The sequence below is a fragment of the Nannobrachium achirus genome, assembly GCF_963921795.1.
Source record: "Nannobrachium achirus genome assembly, chromosome: 24".
Taxonomy (NCBI): Eukaryota; Metazoa; Chordata; class Actinopteri; order Myctophiformes; family Myctophidae; genus Nannobrachium; species Nannobrachium achirus.
The window spans coordinates 8,113,848-8,136,267 of record NC_137831.1 but is presented as its reverse complement, the minus strand read 5'-3'; the positions used below and the strand labels follow the sequence as shown (position 1 = coordinate 8,136,267).

Here is a 22,420-nt window from a genome sequence, read left to right as displayed (position 1 = left end):
CCGCGCTGTGAGCTTGTATATCTGCTATTTTTTAATATTTAATTTTTTTTTTTTTTTTTTTTTTACATTTCTTGTGTGTTAAAATGTTAAATGTTTTATAAAGTGTAAGTAAATCATCAAATAATTAAATAATAAATAAATAAATAAATCCCTTGTGTGTTCAGTGGCCGAAGGAAGGAAGTTCCTGTCATGACGTCACCATTGTATTCTGTAATTTTTCCCAAACAAAGATGGCGGCCTCCAGTGCTCGCACCGTGAGCTCTGCGCTGTGGAGATGTGGACACAAATGTTGCACAAATATAAATATTAACGCCGTGTCGTCGCATCTAAGCCGACAGGTAAAGACTTTCTGCACTCCATCTGTTCTGCTGTCGCTGCAAACGCGTCGGGAAACCATGGAATATGACTGGAATGTGAATGTGTTGACGTCCTTGAACTAGCATGCCTTGGCTGTCACTTCCAGCTCTCGCACTAATAATACGAGGAATGTCTCGTAGATTTTAATCGCAATAAATGCCGTCTTCTGTAATTTAATAGTTAATATTATCTCTGCTTTAACATGTTTGGGTTTCGTGGCTGCAATTTCTGTCGATAGAAATGCTTTGTTGGCCTGGCTAGTAGCTTAATATCAGTGGTGTTTTTGGTGGAAAAAGTAGGCTACTCACGTTCTTTACTTTGAGTAAAAGGAGCAATACTGCAATGTCGAAATACTAGTCTGTTACAAGTAAAAGCCCCGAAATTCAAAATGTATTACTTGAGTAAAAGTGCAAAGTATTGGCATCAAAATGAACTTAAAGTACCAAAAGCAAAGTACTTACAAATGCAGAATGTCCCATTTCAAATTTTCATGTATAACAATCTTTTGAAAGGATAGATTCGGCTTTTTTGAAGTGGTTAATGTATGTTTTGTAATAATAATCCAAATCTACAAACTAAAGTAGCCCTAACTAGTAACTAAAGTTGTTAAATAATTGTAGTCGAGTAAAAGTACAATATTTGCCTCTGAGATGTAGTGGAGTAGAAATAAAAGTACTGAAAATTCTCCATATACTAGGGCAAGAATAGGCCATTTGCTTAACCATTTTATACTTTTTTAAGTGTATTTTTAATGGCAACAATAGCTGATCTACATTAGCTGGTAGATCTGCTATTTATGGGAAAACAATAAGTTAAAATGTTTTGACCCTGAATCCCCAAATAGAGACCCCAGGTTGGAAGTGGTTAAAACAGTGGTTCTCAACCTGTGGGTCGGGACCCCCCTTGGGGTCCCCAAATTATTTTGGGGGGTCTCCAGATGATTAACTTAATGTGCAACATTGTTTTCTCACTCAACAGTAAACAAGCCAACAAAGTTTAAGTGTATAGAGGGTATATGCACATTTCTAAAGTGACAATTTAAGGACTTCTCTCTAAAATGACAAATTAAACATTGTCCAAATTGTCAAATATTAGAGGCAGGAGTTGCGAAAATAGCAGATCTCCATGCTCACAACACCTCGCGTTGCGAGGTGTTGTGAGCATGTAGATCTGCTATTTTCACAATAGAACCGTGACGTGTTATACAAAATGTAATGCCTCAACTCTTAGTGCTTGTCAGGGTGTGGGGGTCCCCAGTTAAAATATGATTATTTTGGGGATCACAGCCTGAAAAGGTTGAGGACCACTGGGTTAAAAGAGTATGGACAACGATGTGAAAATATGACATTTCTCTTAATTTCATCCAGCTGTTTTTCTACAGATGAATGGGAAACTCTAAACTCTAAAGATTATGCAAAACAATTACAATTAGTTCAAATAATTGCGATCAGACGATTAGTTCAAATAATTGCGATCAGACGATTATAAAGTTTTGACAGGCCTAATTTACTGCTGACCTACTCTGGTCCGGACGACATTTGCCGCGTTTCTCTCCCCATCTCTCCCCCCATGTCGGTCTGCTGTCCTATCAATAAAGGCATAAAAGCCCCAAAACAAATCTTTAAAAAAGGAAGAGAAAAAAAAGAAGTAGATCTGCTATCGTGAAAATGTGTGCATATCTTTGAAAGTATATATTTTTAAAGCAGACATTTCTAACGCAAATCCTTCTTTCTCTTGGTCCCTGGAACTAAATATTTTCAGATGGGAGTCTGCGGTCAACTACATATAATTATAGGGGGTCCTTGACATATGACGTTAGGATTTAGAAGACTTTTTTTAAGGTATTTTTCAGGCTTAAATGGGTTTAACCCATTTAGAACGGTTACACATTATTGCGCATCATTATTTTATGCTTTAAATATTGGAAAAAAGCAGATATATAAGCTGCAAGCTTGTAGATCTGCTATTTTTGAAAAATTGTGAAAATTAGAATTTTGACCCGTGTCTTTTGAATCCTTCTAAGGTTTTAAAAAAAAACCTATGTTTCTATGTCAGCAATCTGGCCAGCCATCGTCAAAGAAAAGGTCCTTTTCACTTAAATGGAGCTCGTCGGTTCTTGAGAGACTACTATGTCAGTGGTTCTCAAACCTTTTCATGTGAAGGACTGTGACAATGACAGATACTGCCATTCCCACTTCTAACTTTTAAGGCCCACATTTTCAGTTGTGTTTTTCTGATTATACTTTTAATCTGGTTATTGTAGCATTTCCAGGTTATGCACTGCTTATTTTTATGTTGCAGTATATTCTCATTCAGTTCACCAATATGACAAATGAAAAGTGTGTTAAATATGTATTTCTTCAACTGATTATTCTTGGTCTAACACACTTACTTCTGATGGTGCTTTAAAAGAATCACAGGTGTTTCCATTGCTCAATTTATAGTGAGGAGACTGATTGGAGTGATTGGAGCAGACCATTTTGAAGGGGTGTTTCAATGAAGGAAGTGTTTGTTTGTCATAAAGGGTTGAGTTAAGAATATGAATACTTACCTTTATACTTAATTTCGATTAAGCGTTATTATGTCTGTGAAATGTTTTCTTGATTTGTCACATGCATTGCCAGGTGTTTAGGTAGTGTTCCCTGATCAGGGATGATTGGTTTGGACCAATTGGGGCAAGGCCCACACTACTTATGCTCTGGAAACTTTCTGGCATTGAGTCATGGTCTCTGCACTAGGGAGGAGGAGGCACAATGCTCGGGGAGAGCTCTGTCTCTGAAAACAGTATTGAAGTCTGTTAGAACTTATACTGCACGCCTGCTTTGAGGTGTCTTAGTGCTATAGGCATTGGTTTTCATTTATTTACTTTTTTGTCTAATTTCAATTTCAAGTTTACATTTTTGTAGTTTTTGGAACTATTATCTTGCCAGCAGAAAATAAAAATCCTCATTTTTGGAACTTTGTTTTGTCATGTTCTGAACACCTTGCCCTCACCAAACGAACTCTTTTACAAGGACCCCCAAAATGATATTTATTTGGCCACGGACCCTCCATCTCAAAATATCTAGTTCCAGGGACCACCCAGAAGCAGAATTTGAGTTACAAGCGTTCGCTTTGAAAATACATATATTCAAAGAGTTGCACACGTTTTCACGACTTTTTCAAAAATAGCAGATCTACAAGCTCGCAGCGCGGCACTCGGTGCCGCGCTGTGAGCTTGTATATCTGCTATTTTTCCACTGGTTAAAGCATTCAATAATTCTAGGCCTAAATTGAATATGTATTTGTTTCAGGTGCCGAGCAGGCAGATATGTGTGAGCTCAGCCCTCCACAGAAAGAACCTGGCCGCTCTAGGACCGGAGAAGTTCACCGCCGAGTTCGTCCAGAAGCAGGTGGAGGAGTTCAACATCGGGAAGCGTCACCTGGCCAACATGATGGGAGAGGACCCGGAGAACTTCACCCAGGAGGACATCGATGTAAGAAAGGCGCACAGTCGCACACCACAAACATGCAGTGTGTTTTTAACTGCTCTATCAAGAGTTTCCCGAGTTATTCCCGTTGTTTGACAACGCCACGCAAGTTTTCCCGAGTTGGGGCCTATTTCCTACTATCTACTAGGCATGATCGCTATCGCGAAATTGCATGTTTGACCCCCAGACCAACCCCATCTTTCAAACATGGCAACCATGGGGTATTTGAAGAAAACATAATGGCTGCCATCTCATGAATGCCTGAACGGATTTCCAAGCAGATTGTTTTGTTTGAAATCTGTGAACAGTGTGCACACACATGTATACAGAGAATGTGTTAGTTCAGCCTGAAAGTGGCCATTTTTAAAGGGCAGAGTATGTGTTAAAACGTGTGTTTCTTCTCATAGAACTAGCTTTCAGGTTCTTGCAGTATTAGGTTAATAACTTAATAATATGTCAAGTTTTCTAAGAAGAATTATAATTAAATTCAATTAAATATTCAGATACCAAATAATACATTCCTATTTACTATATGTCTTCTTTCTGCTTCTCTGAAGCTCCAGTGTGGACTGTTGAAGGGCTGTTGAAGGGCTCACAGCGTGGCACCGAGTGCCACGCTGCAAGCTTGTAGATCTGCTATTTTTGAAAAAAAGTACTGGAGTGTCTTTTGAATCCTTCTAAGATTTTTTTGAAAAACCTATGTTTCTATGTCAGCAATCTGGCCAGCCATCGTTAAAGAAAAGGTCCTTTTCATTTAACTGGAGCTCAGTCAGTCTGTTCTTGAGAGACTACTATGTCAGTGGTTTTCAGACCTTTTCATGTGAGGGACCCCCAAAATGATATTTATTTGGCCACGGACCCCCATCTCAAAATATTTAGTTCCAGGGACCCCCCCCCCCCCCAGAAGCAAAATTTTAGTTTTAGTTACAGACGTTCGCTTTGAAAATACATATATTCAAAGATTTGCACACATTTTCACGACTTTTTCAAAAATAGAAGATCTACAAGCCCGCAGCGCGTGAGCTTGTATATCTGCTATTTTTCACTGGTTAAAGCATTCAATAATTCTAGGCCTAAATGGGTTTAATTTGGCCTAATTCCCTGGTTTTGTGACTTTGTATATGCAGGACATAGTCTACATTGCACTTTTCCCTTGCTGTCTCTGCCTGCACTTCATGCTCTCTCGCTCAGCCGACTCTCCTACAACTCTCACACCCTTTTAACCCATTTAGGCCTAGAATTATTGAATGCTTTAAAATGCTTTCAAATGCAGATCTACAAGCTCACAGCGCGGCACCGAGTGCCGAGCCGCGAGCTTGTAGATCTGCTATTTTTGAAAAAGTCGTGAAAATGTGTGCAAATCTTTGAATATATGTATTTTTTTAAGCGAAGGTTTGTAACTTAAATTTTGCTTCTGGGTGGTCCCTGGAACTAGATATTTTGAGATGGGGGTCCGTGGCCAAATAAATATCATTTTGAGGGTCCTTCACATGAAAAGGTTTGAGAACCACTGACATAGTAGTCTCTCAAGAACAGACTAACTGAGCTCCAGTTAAGTGAAAAGGAGCTTTTCTTTGACGATGGCTGGCCAGATTGCAGACATAGTAGAAACATAGGTTTTTCAAAAAATCTTAGAAGGGTTCAAAAGACACTTATAGAATCGGGTCAAAATTCTAATTTTCACGATTTTTCAAAAATTGCAGATCTACAAGCTCGCAGCGAGCTTGTATATCTGCTATTTTTCAATTAATGATATACAATAATGTTTCCCATTCTGAATGGGTTAATTTCTAACCTTGCCACAGCAGACCACAGGACCAAGAGATGTGGCTGGGATTTGCTGTGCTCCCTCCATAACACCCAGGGATCATCACAGCAAAACCCAGCCACATCGTCATTCAAGTGTCTGCCCTGTCGACTACCATGGCGAATCAGGCTTTGATCCCGGAGACTGAGGCCACTTTCTCATAATATAATTCGGTTTAGTCGTGCGAATGGGAGGGGTGAAGTTGCCACATTCTTGCATATTTAATTGATACGTTTGCGCTCACACTGCACTTTGTCATCCGAAAAAAGGAATCACTGAGTCCACGTCTGTCCACGGGACATGTATGTATCCAAGCTGCATAATAATGCCTCCTCCATCTCCCTATGTTTATTAATTCTTAAAGTTCAACTCACAATGTAACCGCAGGACCCCCGCAAAATTGCGGCACAGGCGTTAGCCTATTTATCTGCGGTCGGAAACGGGCGATCAAAAAATAAAACCAGCGGCGGCCGGAGGGACTCGCAAAATCTACCAGCAATAAACCAGACAGCAAATACTAGCAAGATATGAATATCTACAAAGCGGAGAACGTCAACATCTCCCTCTCTCCCTTTAACACATGGGCTGCTAAGGTTTATAACATTTATAGCTGTTGCTGCTGCCACCATTGACTTACGCTTTGTTTTGACGTGCCTCGCAAGCTTCGTGCGTGTGCACGTGCGTGTCCAGAGAAGATTGAGGAGGATAATCCATTTGTTTACAAACGCTCGCGAAACTAAAATCCAAAAATCGCGGTAAAATCGCGGTAAAGTGTCGCCGTGAAAACAATCAGCTCTCTGCTTCCATGGGGCTGTTTTCATGTCATTCTGAGATAAAGCCGTTCTTATGTTTCAAAGTAGAATGTAAAGCATGATAAGTCCTTCCGTGATGTCTTCCCCAGAGGGGCTGCCTTCACTGACTGGGTGACCTAATGGACTCGGGTCATGCAAAGGGCAGCTGCAGTCTCAAAAAGTTAACTGTTTGTTGCCTCGTCTGTGGACGATATAACTTCCTGTAGCAGGGGGACACCTAGTGGCCATAACTCGTCCCTGAACGAGTTTGGCTCCCCAGGTGTTAATGAGAGCGGACGGTCTGGAGGGGGATTTAACCTTTTATATATAACTATGGATTTAACCCGCACATGGCTCTATATACCACAATGTTTCATTGCCTGTAATTTGAGACGGATGGATTCACACCAACAGTGAAGCGTTTGCTGTAGCGAATCGAAACCATCGTTCTTTTGTGGATTTGCATTGGTTTCTTTGATTCGAAAAAGAATATGGATGCATCTTCACACATGCTCAAATGTTGTTTTTTTCCGACAATACGTTACAGGATTCGTTTTAATTGCAATAAAACGTGCCTGTGTGAATGCCGCCTGAGCCTGAGAAACTGCTACCACATCCGGTTGCCTCAATATAGAATCAGTGCATAATATGTTATAATCTTTTTTTTGCTCAATTTACATTCCACTCCGATGTTCGTTAGCTTTCAGTATCTCTCGTTCTCTTTTTCGTTTAACCTCAGACCCACCCACTTAGGCATGCTCTTTTTTTTTGCATCAGGGATCTTCAATGTTTTGAGGCCAAGGACCCCTTAGTTGAGAGAGAGATGAAGCGCCGTGGACCCCCACAACCTGTTCATAGATGTAGTGTCATTGTTTTGACAATACGATCAACAGTGTATTTTGGATTCATGTTCATGTGTGTTTTCAGATATTTAACCACTTGAACGGTCAATACTTAATAAACTTGACCTTTCACTCTGTACTTAACTCATTGCATGCCAGGCCCGATAGTCCCGAGATTATTTCAATGTCTTTCCCTGCCAGGCCCGATAGTCCCGAGAATTTCCAGTTTTTTTTTTTTTTTTTCAAATTCTTTTTTTGACCCCAAAAAATGTATTAGGCATGATAGCAATCGCGAAATTGCATGTTTAACCCCCATAGCAACCCCATCTTTCAAACATGGCAGCCATCTTTGTTTACATTTTAGGAAAACATAATGGCTGCTAACTCATGAATGCCTGAACGGATTTCCATTCAGATTTCTTTGTTTGAAAGCTGTGAGCAATGTGGACACACGTGGTGCATTATCTAGGCATGGGTGTGCATGATCCGTGCACTATGAATTACATGGAAGTCTATGGAGACGGGGGCATATGAGAGTACGAAGGTATTGTTAAATGGCAGGGTATGTGTTAAGGTCTTTGCACACTGCTGCGTTTTTCGTTGCGAAATGCGTTTTTCAGGGCAAGGAGAGAGAGAGAGAGATAGCGAGAGCAAGGGACCGAGTGGTGCGCGAAACGGGCGGCAGTGTGCAAACGTGACTGACATAACGTGAGGTTGAGTTTTTATTTGCGCACTCCGAAATTCACTCCGATATTCGGCCCGAAAAACGCAGCAGTGTGCAACCACCTTCAGTCTGCTTTTTTCCCCCTCTACACCACCCCTCTACACCAAAGCTCTTTGCCGAAAATAGCCGATCTACAAGCTCACAACGCCTCGCGCTGTGAGGCGTTGTGAGCTTGTAGATCGGCTATTTTCGGCTAAAGTTCTCAGAATATGGACGCTAGGGTTCAAATCGTAAATATAAAAAAGAATAACAAAAGTTTCTGTCACACAAAGATTTGGAGGACCCCCTGTAGTAACTCTGAGGACCCCCTAGGGGTCCCAGACCCCCTGTTGAAGACCCCCTGTTTTACATTATAAATTCATATTGGGTTCCTATTCTACCGTGGAGCCATCGGTGACTGTTCACATCTCCATTTGGAACGAGCGTTCCTATTTAGCACGCGTCATTCAGAGGCTTAATGAGGCCATAAAGAAAGCATTTTAAATAATCCATTTGATGTCTTTTCAGCGACAGCCAAAACTTCTTGCCTCTCCGTTAATCTGCCATTATTCGCTCCCTAATGAGACAGAGACTGAATGCCTGGTGCAGTTAAACCATGTTAGACAGCCACTGGACCCCGGATAATTCTCCCAGCCATCCAGCTGATGTGCAGGCATCAGCGTGCCGGCTGTGTTCCTGGCCTGCCTCCTCTGTCAGCTGTTGCCATCGGCAGTGGCCAGGAGGGGCCAGCACTGGGTAATGTGCTGCGTCAGGGATGTTAGCAACGCCCGTCACAAGGGCTTCATATTGCGTGTGGTGTCGCGCACCAAAAATACCCGATCTACGAGCACATCTAGTGTCCCAGCATGGCGCGGTGTGAGCTTGTTGCGACTGTCAGGTCACTGTTACTATCAAAACCTCGACCAGCTGTCAGTCTGTCACACGTCACACTTTTGCCCTGCTCATATCTCCGCAAAATTCTCACATGGCCCTCTTCTAGCGCCACCATGAGGACGATTCTTGCAAAACACATTTTTGGACACTTCTCCTACATATTTTGCCCTAAAATCACACAAATCGGTACACAGTATATCTACACTCATCTCATCACCATGGATCTTTCCCATATAGCGCCACCATCAGGCCGATTTTCTTCAAAACCTTTTTGGACACTGCTCCTACACATTTTGCTCTCAAATCACGCTGCGACCTGATGGTCGCTTATCTCCCAATTAGGGAGTCTTACTGGTATTTTGGATGTGCGTCACAATTGCCGTCGCAATTAAAGTAGCAATCCGCCGGCTGCACACGCGCACATCCACAAACTCGCATATATATACACACACACACACACACACACACACAGACACAGACACAGACACAGACACACACACACACACACACACACACACACACACACACACACACACACACACACACACATTATACTGTTTCCGTTTGCAGCAATAAATTAACCCCCATTTCTCAGATTATTTAGCTTGATTTCCCCCACTCTCCAGTCTGGCCAGCTTCCTCTCCTGTTCCCCTCAGATGTAATGAAAAGAGTTGTTAGCGGCAGCCTGTGTAAGCCGAACTGACGGCTATGTGGACTAGCGCCCCCATCCTCAGATGTTTGGACAAGACCAGTAAAAAAAATTGGGCAGAACGGGGCACATGATGCCCACCGTGCCCACCGTGCCCAGTGCCACCTGGTTGGAGTCCAAGCTCCTCAGCCATGACAGGCCCAATTAACTGGCTGATGAAGAGCTCCCTGGAACCTATTGAATTATTTAAATACGACTAATCTGTCAAAGACTGACGTTGAACCGGTGGTTATAAGTAAAGATTAATCAAACACGGAAGTGCCGTGGGTTGGGAACATATTCTGTCACACAAAGCATTAAGATAAGATTGCATTGGATCATCTGGATTCAGGATCATGAAAAATCCCTAGTTTGACCCCTCACATGCTACTCAAAGCAGATTTAGTTGTATTATTTTCCTGTATAGAAAGTCAATGGGACCCCCCCAACCTATTGCATTTTTTTAGTGGCTAACGTGCTTTTTTGGGAAAAGTAGGTCCAGAGGAAACCTTGTGCAAAATGTGGTGTTTGTACCATAAAGTGAACGATTGTGTCACTAATTCACTGAGCTATTACTGCCTCAGATGTTAATATGAGGTTGAATTTAGTTTGAAGCGATATCCTTTCCCTGTACAACAGGGGAGGGGGCATCTGCATATTGTGCATCTATTTCCAGTATTCTATCTGTCAGACTTTTGCGGTATTCATTAGATAGACGGAAAATTAAGGCCTGTCTTGAAATGATTTGGCCACGTATACATGCTTTTAGTGCTTCCCAAATTGTACTTTTTGACACATCAGGTGTGTCGTTTGTAGAGAGATAGAACTGTATTTGGGATTTGATCTCTTCCACAAATGCTGTTTTAGTTATCAAAGTGTTATCGAATCTCCAGGTCCTAGCCATATGTCTGTTTTGAAACGCTAATTTAAGTACTAGGGGGCTATGATCGGATATTACAGTTGCCTCATATTCACAATGTCTAATTGAAGGGAGACATTTTGAATCTATCAGGAAGTAGTCTAATCTTGTAAGTATGATGTACTCCGGGCTATTACTGCCAATTCAGATTCAGAACGTCAGAACCGCCAATAGAAAATGTCCAGCAAATGTCAGCATGCAGGCACAACCATACAGTACATGACACATAATGTATGTCCTGCTCTCAGTTCTTTCATCAAGGTACCACTTACGCCCCATTTTATACTTCATTGTGTGTGGCTATTTTCACCTTTAAATGCCCGAAATAGGGATGCCATGGGTTTAAAGTGTCCAAGAGAAGAACATTTTGCATCAATTGCAGATTGCATCATTATTGGTTGTGTTAAACATTTGGGGTGTTTTTCTTTGCTTTCTCCCGCACTTTGGGTGCCATGGCATTGGTCCGAAACCTCTTTGTTTTCCGACAGCACATTAGTCCGAATCTGTTAAGAACACTATGCCTAACCCTAAACCTCAGTAACCCTAACTAAATTCAGACTAATGAGATGTAGGACTAATGAACCTTTCGGACTTATGGGCAGTCCCCGCACTTCTATGTGCTTTCCCAGCCGTTCAGTAACGTGAGACTGAGATGTGGAAGCGTTGCAGTGAGCGTCCAGTCCAGTGCGTCCACGTTAGTTCTTTGGCCGTTGAAACTATTTTAAACGTGTCCTCGTTTCCTGATGTTCTTTCCATACCTGCTGTGTTGTTGTCTCTGTTACTCTTCTGCTGTCTCTAGGGATGGGACGATACGCGATATTATCGTTTATCGTGATTTGTGATAAAAACACTCACGATAATAGTATTGTGGAGATTTAATTTATCGTGATATCGTCCTCCGTCATGCACTGGGATCAGTTCACCTTTTATTTGCCCAAGCTGCATATCCGTTACCACTTAAACCCTTTGATAAAAGGTACTTATAATATACATACTTGATGCAGTCTTTTTTTCACTCTATCAAATGTCTTTGATTCAAAAATAGACTATCTACAAGCTCACAACGCGGTGCAAGGTGGCGCGTTGTGAGCTTGTAGATCTGCCATTTTTGGGCAAATGTTCCAACCCAGAATAATGGATTTTGATTATCGCGATAATATCTTAAATCGCGATTTCTTTTGTCACAATAATCGTGATATGAAATGTTCATATCGTCACATCCCTAGCTGTTTCTTTACTCTTTTCTTCTTCTTCATCTTGTATACAATGTATCTCTAGTCTCTTTGTCACGTTGTCCCCAGGGCCTCCCTACCAGATTGTGCAAAGGAAACAGGTGTTCCCTCATCTGTTAGTGTTCACCTCTTTGTGGTCTTCCTCTCAACTCATTCCCTCTCTTTCGCTCTCTTTCTTTCTTTCTTTGGTTCAGTGTTGTTTGGACTGTCTCTCTCGCTGTCTCACTTATTGACATGCCTGTACACAAGTTCCACACCCCTCCCTCATCCTGTCACCTCCACCCTTCCTCCACCCCTCGTTGTCTTGACAACCTTAAAGTTGAAACCTGCTCCGTCCATGAAGCACCTGCTTCCTCACTAATGAGCGAGAGTTCACGTCTCTCTCACACACACGCACGCACGCACGCACGCACGCATGCACGCACGCACGCATGCACCGCACACACACACACTCCTAAACTACCATCTGTAGTGCCTCTAATGACCTGAGCGTGCACACGCACAACACACGCGTGCACATGCAGTTGAGTTGAGTCGCTGTCAGGAAGAAACCTTGTATCCATATTTTTGATATTTTTTGTCTCGTAAATCGATGTCCTACTGCGCTGTACAACAGTAGCAAAAGCAGCAAAAAAAAAGGCAATCTATAAGCTTAAAGTGAATATGTTTAACTAAAAGTATTAACGACAGCTTTTAACTAAGTCACATCATTGGATCCGTTGGAACACAGGTTCTTAGGCCTTAACGCAAATCTGTGTAACTTTAGATTTGAACGACTTTAACCATTATTTTATGCTTTAACTATTAAAAAATAGAAGATATACAAGCTCAGTGCCGCGTCTTTGAATATTTTTGACCCGATTCTATAAACGTCTTCTGAATCCTTCTTCTAAATCAGTGGTTCTCAAACTTTTTCATGTCAAGGACCCCCCAACATTACATGCATTTTGCCACGGACCCCCATCTCAAAATATGTTGTTCCTGGGACCACCCAGAAGCAAATATTTGAGTTACAAATGTTCGTTTTTAAAAGCACTCGGTGCCGCGCTGTGAGCTTGTATATCTGCTATTTTTCAATAGTTAAAGCATCCAATAATTCAAGGCCTAAATGAGTTAAAAGAAAAGGAAGAAAAAGCTCCATTTCCTGACAAGTAACAGTTCTGGACATAAAAGGTTATCCCTTGACAGCGACGGTCTGTTGAACTTGCAGTGAACCGGTGGAGGCAGTGTGTCCTCTGTTCAATGTCCTGGCTGCCATGCTGTTCCTCTGCCACCACGTCTCCTCTAACTCTGCCCACTGCTGTACGCGGGCATCCTCCTCCCTCCTGGCCTCCGCTTGAACCCCCGCGCCTAGCTTTGTGTCGCGTACCGTGTCAGCAGCGCGCCGTAACCGGTGTTCGCTGTCGTCTTGTGCGCGGAGGTTTCGTGTGAGCCTCTTGTCACTAATATGCAGAGTTTGTCATCTCTGCCTGCCGTGACCTGGCTGGCGGTGAATCTCCTCTCCACCAAACGGCGTTTCATCTGTTATGTTTTGCGTTGTTAGTGGGTGGGTGAGGGGTCATGTCATGTCATGTCATAATACAGGGGTCTTCAACGTTTTCAGGCCAAGGACCCCTTAGTTGAGAGAGAGAGATGAAGCAGGGACCCCCACAACCTGTTCATAGATTCCATATAGTTTAATTGTTTGACAACACAATCATCAGTGTGTTTTGGATTCATGTCAATTTGTGTTTTCAGATATTTAACCACCCGTAAATACTTGACTTGACCTATCACTCTGTACTTAGTCTGCTCTTTTTCCCCTCTACACCAAAGCTTTCTGCCGAAAATAGCTGCGAGGCGTTGTGAGCTTGTAGATCTGCTATTTTTGTCTAAAGTTCTCAATATGGACGCTAGAAAAAACTTTCTTTCACACAAAGATTTGGAGGACCCCCTGTAGTAACTCCGAGGACCCCCTAGGGGTCCTGAACCCCCTGTTGAAGACACTTGTCATAATAGGTTAACGTTCCGCGAAAATGGCAGATTGCCAGGCTCGAGCTTGAAGATCTGCTATTTTCAGCTAAAGGAAGAAAGGAGGGGAGCAAGTACCGTACAGAACCCTTGTTGGGGACCGCATTCAAGGAAGTATTATAGAGTTTGAGTGGTTAGATTCATACTCACACTTGTGTAAATGAAAATGTTTGAACTTGACAAAGTCCCTGAAAGGGGGTGGAAAAACTACTTTCTGTGCAGTCCACCTTGAGATGTTTTTATATAATTTAATTATTTTAATAATAATCTGTAATTCTCCCCCCTCCCCAGAGGTCCTGCGAGCTTGTAGATCTGCTATTTTAGAAAAATCGTGAAAATTAGAATTTTGACCCGATTCTATAATTGTCTTTTGAATCCTTCTAAGATTTTTTTAAAAACCTATGTTTCTATGTCAGCAATCTGGCCAGCCGTCATCAAAGAAAAGGTCCTTTTCTCTTAACTGTTCTTGAGAGGCTACTATGTCAGTGGTTCTCAAACCTTTTCATGTGAAGGACCCCCAAAATGATATTTATTTGGCCACAGACCCCCATCTTAAAATATTTAGTTCCAGGGACCACCCAGAAGCAAAATTTGAGTTACAAACGTTCGCTTTGAAAATACATATATTCAAAGATTTGCACACATTTTCACGACTTTTTTCCAAAAATAGCAGATCTACAAGCTCGCTGTGAGCTTGTATATCTGCTATTTTTCACTGGTTAAAGCATTCAATAATTCTAGGCCTAAATGGGTTAATTATTTTAATAATAATGTGTGATTCTCCCCCCTCCCCAGAGGTCCATCGCCTACCTCTTCCCCTCCAGCTTGTTTCAGCAGAAGGCCAGACCTGTCATGAAGGTAAGAATGCACAGCAGGTTATTGTCACAAACATTATAATGTATTGATCTGGACTTTACTGAGAGACGTTTACTGTTGTTTTTCTGTCCTTCTCAGCATCCAGACGAGATCTTTCCAAAGCAGAGAGGTATGTGATCTTTATCTTTCCACCAGTGACAAAGCTTTTGATTTATTGAAGTTAAAACCTGCTTGTTTATGAATGTCAGTGCAGGGAAAGGCTCCATTTTCTTGAAACTTTCATATATTTCTTGAAACTTACATATATTCTAGATACATTGGACATTTGTTAAAACGTAGAGTTTTTATGGCATACAGCTCATGAATATCAAAAGTCCATATTTCAAAATATTACAATATTACACAAGACCACTCAAAATAAGTATGTATAATCGAGAAATGTCAACCTTCTGAAGTCAGAGTAGCTTGAAGTCCAGTGGGAAGTTTCCAAAATCAGTTATGATTAGGGTCTGTGTGTCTGTGTGTCTGTATGTAGCCTGAACTTCCTAAACTTCGGCACGCTACTAGTCCCACAGTTTTGCCACCACACACTCGCGCCATATGTCAAATCGACCGGCTTACTCGGGAATCGTGGGCTAGTAACTTGCTAAGAGAAAGGTTCAATAGTTTAATTGATATTAATTTATTAGTGAATTAATTTTCCCCATTGACTTATAATGGGAATCGCAAAAACTCACATTCAATTATTTGTCTCTCGCAAACCATAGGGGCTAGAGTTTCAAGACTTGGAGAGGAGGTTCATAATGATTTCAAGGATTAAATAAAAAATAATTGTGTCATTTGGCCGCATGGTGGCGCCATAACACCCCACTTTACGTTTTGGCCCGTAACTCTTGAACCGTAGGTCGGAAAATTACAAATATTTTTTCCCTGGATTCCTTGGGTCATGACGCATCTCCCCATATAGGCCACGCCCATTTGCGCCATGATAGATTTTCCGCCATCTTGAATTTTCTCCAAAACACACTTTTTGCTCCTTTTCCTACATATTTTCTTCAAATGTCACAAAAATCGGTACACATGATCCACACACACACACACACACTCACACACACACACACACACACACAGCTCCACTTCACACGGGTGTGATTTTTTTACACAATATTCACATTTTTCGAGAAGGATCTGTATGTCTTGAGAGGCATTGTCTCCCCCTACACTATATATAACTTGAGATTTTTCTTTTTCTTTACAACTTAGAACACATCACATTGGTAATTTACTGTCAGATGCTGACAAAGCTCTGACTGGACTGTTTACTGTGCTTGAAACCTGCCTCAGTTTGGCTTCTGTAAACCTAATAACCTTTACGAACTCTGTGTTGAGCACCAAAGGGTTTATAATAAATGTGTGCGATCCAGCTCATTATTGTGGTTCTTCTCTCTGTTGCGTTCCAGCTGTGCAGTGGGGAGCAGACGGTCGACCCTTCCACTTCCTGTTCTACACGGGAAAACAGTCCTACTTCACTCTGATGCACGTGAGTACACGCACGCACGCACGCACGCACACACACACACACACACACACACACACACACTCACACTCACACTCACACTCACACACCAGGCGTGGACGCAGCCTGTCGCAAAATGATGGGTACTATTCCAGCCGTTAAAACCCCAAAGTATGGAATACAGAAGTCGCTTTGATAACTGGAGCAACGTAAGACCTAGCCCTGACACATGATGGTCGTATGACACGACCATGTAAGACCCATCTGTACTAAGAACAATTCACTTAAGTGAATATCACTGTATATCAATATTATTGCATGCACTTCCCACAGCCCCTAAGCGGGGTTCTGGGGGTCCTCCCCCCCGAAGAATTTGAACATAGTAAATGTGGGAACAGGTTTACTTGGAGAGACAGATATTTTCTGGGGTGGTACTTGGTGTAAAAGGATTGAGAACCGCTGCACTATAGGAATCATTAAAAGGAATCGTTAGGGAAGCGGAATTGTTAAAATCCTAAAGCAGGGGTCTTCAACGTTTTCAGACCAAGGACCCTTGCTTAGGGAGAGATGAAGCAGGGACCCTCACAACCTTTTCATAGATTCCATATAGTTTCATTTTTTGACAGCACAATCATCAGTGTATTTTGGATTCATGTCAATTTGTGTTTTCAGATATTTAACCACTTAGTCTGCTCTTTTTCTCCTCTACACCAAACCTCTTTGCCGAAAATAGCAGATCTACAAGCTCACAACGCCTCACGCTGCGAGGCGTTGTGAGCTTGTAGATCTGCTGTTTTTGGCTAAAGTTCTCCGAATTTGGACGCTAGGGTTCAAGTGATAAATATAAAAAAAGGAGAAAAAAAGGTTTCTATCACACAAAGATTTGGAGGACCCCCTGCCTGTTGAAGACACTTGTCCTAAAGGATCCCAACCCTTACCCTATAACACCCCATAGTAAAGTACACACACACATCAACCATGAAAACAGTCACTACTCTCTGACGCGTAGCGAGAACGCACTACAAAGCATCCATCTTTCAAAAGAATGGCGAGGAGGAGGTTAGGGACGGTGAAGCGTCTTTCAGGCATCCCAAGTCATCCCCCATCCCTCCCCCCCCTGCCCCAAGCATTGTACTTTGCTCCTGGCCCCCCTTTCATGGCCAAAGTGACAGACAGAATGCAAGTGGCCCGCGTTGGTCCCAGAGGGACGGTACGCTGTCACATCCTGTTCTCCACGCGCAGGGCTACAGCTGAATACAGCGCGGGTGAAGGAGAGGTTGCTACCAGGGCAGGCTCCACGTGCACACATAGATATCAAAGAGGGCTTGAGCCCCCCCTGCCCCTTTTATCTGTCTGTAAAAAAGTGCCCTCTCTCCAGACCATGAATGCAGTTTTTACTATGGTGAAAGAAATGAAAATGATCTCTTTCCATGCTATACCTGAAGGCAGCGTTCAAGAGAATTGCCTTGTCCAAACTCTCCCGGAACTTGAATGCAGCGTCTTATGTTGAAAGAATTGCCCTCTCTTTGTAGAAATCCATGCTGTTACGGCTCATCTCCAGAATAGACTTCATTATGCTTAGTTAAGTGTCGTATCAAGCACTGAAAATAGCCGACCTCCAAGCTCACAGTCACGTGTCGCAGCTCGACGCGTTGTGAGCTTGGAGGTCTATCTTTCCACCAAAAGGCCCTTTTAGAAATGTTAGCCCCTGCCTCTAACATTCTCTGCACGTCCCTGCTACAGGGAGAAAGTGGGCATGGGAGGGGGGGGGGGTGTCTGTCTATGGAAGGTGTAGATAGGTTAAGATGCCCCCCCCCACCCCACCCCAGCTGGACTGAGAATTAAATCCCACGAGAGACCCCTCTTGTATATCCTCCTGCCTCCCTTTGCTTTCTTACTGTCTGTTGGAATAAAGGCAAAAGATGCAAGATATACACACACACACACACACACACACACACACACACACACACACACACACACACACACACACACACACACACACACACACACACAATGGATCTAAACTGCTATCTGTACTAGCACGATGCAAAAAGGAAAAAAAGACAGACAAATAAATATAAATTATGATAGAAAGAAAATGAATTGACACTTAAAATGGAAGGAGAAATCTCACCCCAGAAGAAATGTCACCTCTTGCCACTTCTTGAGCGCAGGTGCATAGGGAGAGGGGTGGGTGGGTGGGGGGGGGGGGGGGGGTTTGTGCATGAGTGAGCGACGCAGACAGTTTATTATTTTTTCTATTGGAGGTTTGGAAATCGTGTTTGAGGCGTGGCACGCCTGGCCCTTTTGGACATTAATCCGACCTCGCGGATCGCATGCACCCTTTTCGGGGAATTGGGAACCCCCCTCCCCCCACCACCGCCAACCCTCCCTCTTCACCACCACCACGCATAGCAGTCCTCCTGACAGCTGACAACGGCCTCCTCACACCACACTGCTTCTGCTGTCCTGCATTTACCACCGCTGACCCTGTCCAAAGGCCCGTTTGTTCAACACCGTTTAGCTCCAGTGTCTCTGACTGTGTGTTTGTGTAGGTGGTATCAAACAAACCGAGTCTTGGTCCAAGCCCACACACACTCGTTCTGTCATTCTGTGTCTGCAGCGCGCACACATACACACACACACATGCACGCACGCACGCACGCACGCACGCACACTCACACGCACTCTATTGTGCCCTGCAGCAGGCTGCTCTCACCCCCTGCTGTTGGTTTAAATAGGTATGTCACACATGTCTGGGACGCTGTGCTGTCTGTCTGTCTGTCTGTCTGTCTGTCTGTCTGCAGGCCCGATCACTCCCTGTCTTTTCTCTCATCCTCGCTTTTCACCTCCTCCTCCCAAGTGTTCCCCTTACGTCAGGGGTCTTCCAACGTTTTCAGGCCAAGGACCCCTTAGTTGAGAGAGAGATGAAGCAGGGACCCCCACAAACTTTTCATTAGATTCGATATAGTTTCATCGTTTGACAGCACGATCATCAGTGTATCTTTCACTCTGTACTTAGTCTGCTCTTTTTCCCCTCTACAACAAACCTCTTTCCCAAAAATAGCCGATCTACAAGCTCACAACGCCTCGCAGCACGAGGCGTTGTGAGCTTTTAGATCAGCTGTTTTTGGCTAAAGTTCTTAGAATATAGACGCTAGGGTTCAAGTGGTTAATATAAAAAAGGAGAAAAAAAATAGTTACTATCACTCAATGATTTGGAGGACCCCCTGTAGTAACTCTGAGGACCCCCTAGGGGTCCCGGACCCCCTGTTGAAGACCCCTGCCTTACGTTTCTCGCTCCTTGTGCGTGTATGTTTTGTTTTCCGCATAATAATAATAATACATCAGACTATAAAAAAATCACACCCGTGTGAAGTGGAGCTGTGTGTGTGTGTGTGTGTGTGTGTGTGTGTGTGTGTGTGTGTGTGTGTGTGTGTGTGTGTGTGTGTGTGTGTGTGTGTGTGTGTGTGTGTGTGTGTGTGTGTGTGTGTGTGTGTGTGTGTGTGTGTGTGTGTGTGTGTGTGTGTGTGTGTGTGTGTGTGTGTGTGTGTGGATCATGTGTACCGATTTTTGTGACATTTGAAGAAAATATGTAGGAAAAGGAGCAAAAAGTGTGTTTTGGAGAAAATTCAAGATGGCGGAAAATCTATCATGGCGCAAATGGGCGTGGCCTATATGGGGAGATGCGTCATGACCCAAGGAATCCAGGGAAAAAATATTTTTAATTTTCCGACCTACGGTTCAAGAGTTACAGGCCAAAACGTAAAGTGGGGTGTTATGGCGCCACCATGCGGCCAAATGACACAATTATTTTTTATTTAATCCTTGAAATCATTATGAACCTCCTCTCCAAGTCTTGAAACTCTAGCCCCTATGGTTTGCGAGAGACAAATAATTGAATGTGAGTTTTTGCGATTCCCATTCTAAGTCAATGGGGAAAATTAATTCACTAATAAATTAATATCAATTAAACTATTGAACCTTTCTCTTAGCAAGTTACTAGCCCACGATTCCCGAGTAAGCCGGTCGATTTGACATATGGCGCGAGTGTGTGGTGGCAAAACTGTGGGACTAGTAGCGTGCCGAAGTTTAGGAAGTTCAGGCTACATACACACAGACACACACACAGACACACAGACAGACACACAGACCCACACAGCCACGTATAGGGAGCCTGTGTTTCACACAGCTCCAAAAATGTCGTAGAATGCTATCACAGACTAACACGTGTGTGTGTGTTTTTGTGTGTGTGCGAGCCATTGCACAATGCAAACTCCCATGCACAATTGCACATACAGACACCTACACACACACACACTGTATACCAGTGCACCACAGGAGTCCCGCCAGGAGAGGGCAGTGGTGTGCAACGTGGACCAGCGGTTGACTGATCTCCTCTGGTCGTTGTGGGACCCAGCCAGCGTTGCTTCATTAACCTCCCTCACCGCACCACTGAGCCCTTTATAGACGGAGCCCCCTGGGAGCCGCGCGTAAACCCCCAGCCCAGCCCACACGCTCACACCACCCTTGCTTTTCTTTTTTAAATAGGGGGTTTGTATTTTTTGGGTGGGTTTGGCCGTTTGATTTCTTTAAGTATATTTCACCCAGGAGGGAGACACGGATGTAAGAGACAATAGAGGTAGATTTGGGCCTTGTTGAAGTTATACTCCTACAGCGTGGCAGCGTAACACATCTGCAAGCTCACAGTCTTACAAGCTTGTTGATAGGCCAGGGGTCTTCAACGTTTTCAGGGACCCCTTAGTTCAAGGGTCTTCAACAGGGGGTCCGGGAGTCCGGGACCCCTAGGGGGTCCTCAGAATTAATACAGGGGGTCCTCCAAATCTTTCTGTGATAGAAACTTGTTTGTGTGATAAAAGAAAATTGAGCGCTGTGAGGCGTTGTGAGCTTGTAGATCGGCTATTTTCGGCAAAGAGCTTTGGTGAGGGGAAAAAGAGCAGACTAAGTACAGAGTGAAAGGTCAAGTTTATTAAGTATTGATGGTTCAAGTGGTTAAATATCCGAAAACACACATTAACATGAATCCAAAATACACTGATGATCATGCTGTCAAACAATGCCACTATATGGAATCTATGAACAGGTTGTGGGGGTCCCTGCTTCACCTCTTTCTCAACTAAGGCAGTGGTCTTCAATATTTTCAAGCATGAGAGTTGAGAGGGAGATGAAGCAGGGACCCCCCCACAACCTTTTCATAGATTCCATATAGTTTCATTGTTTCAGCACAATCATCAGTGTATTTTGGATTCATGTCAATTTGTGTTTTCAGATATTTAACCACTTGAACCGTCAATACTTAATAAACTTAACCTTTCACTCTGTACTTAGTCTGCTCTTTTCCCCTCTACACCAAACCTCTTTGCCGAAAATAGCCGATCTACAAGCTCACAATGCCTCGCAGCACGAGGCGTTGTGAGCTTGTAGATCTGCTATTTTTGGCTAAAGTTCTCCGAATAAGGATACAAGGGTTCGCGTACGTGGTTGATATAAAAAAGGAGAAACAAGTTTATACCACACAAAGATTAGGAGGACCCCCTGTAGTAACTCTGAGGGGTCCAGGACCCCCTGTTGAAGACCCCTGTTCTACATGGATGATACAAGGCGTTTCCTGGGCAAATCCTGGAAAACGGAATAAAGTGTAAGAATCCAGTGAGATACTAAAACCCCAGTAATGCTGTGGCCTTTTCTTTACAGTAGGGCACGCAATACGCAATTTAAATTGGCGCTGTTTGAGTTCTAGATGTCTCAATATATTCCATTCCTTTTCCTAGTGAGAGGCGAGCCCTGGACACCAAGGCTCTGCTGTGTATCTGGAGAGCCTGGCATTTATTAAATAGAATAGAACCAGTTAACCCATTTAGAACTAGAATTATATAATGCTTCAGCTATTGAAAAATAGCACATATACAAGCTCACAGCGTGGCATCGAGTGCTGCACTGCAAGCTTGTCAAGATTCTTTTGCATGTCTTTGAATATATCTATTTAAAAGTATGTTTGTAACTCAAATCTCTGCTTCTGGGGGGTCCCTGGAACAACATATTTTGAGATGGGGGTCCGCGGCCACATACCTGTAATTTTGGGGGTCCTTGACAAGAAAAGGGTTTGAGAACCACTGATTTAGAAGAAGGATTTGATAGTGGGGTCAAAAGATCGGGTCAAAGATATTCAAAGACTTGCACACGTTTTCACGATTTTTCAAAAATAGCAGATGTACAAGCTTGCAGAGCTGCACCGATTGCCGCGATGCGAGCTTGTATATCTGCTATTTTTCAATAGTTAAAGCATTAAATAATGGTTAAAGTGGTTCAAATCGGGCACATTCTAGGTATTAAGGCGTTAAGCTGTAGTG

General features: G+C 43.1%; 1 protein-coding gene across 1 annotated transcript in view; it reads left to right on the top strand.

Annotated features, from left to right (window-relative positions):
* Positions 1-230: 230 nt before the first annotated feature.
* The window catches only part of LOC308280397 (small ribosomal subunit protein uS9m-like), a gene marked incomplete at its 5' end in the record, with an annotated part of 31,317 nt that continues 9,127 nt past the window's right edge, over positions 231-22,420 (top strand). Inside the window, 5 exons of the mRNA XM_080720664.1 lie at positions 231-338; positions 3,651-3,833; positions 14,510-14,572; positions 14,669-14,699; positions 15,991-16,070. Of these exons, the coding sequence (XP_080576790.1) occupies positions 231-338; positions 3,651-3,833; positions 14,510-14,572; positions 14,669-14,699; positions 15,991-16,070 (465 nt within the window). The remainder of the gene's footprint in view (positions 339-3,650; positions 3,834-14,509; positions 14,573-14,668; positions 14,700-15,990; positions 16,071-22,420) is intronic.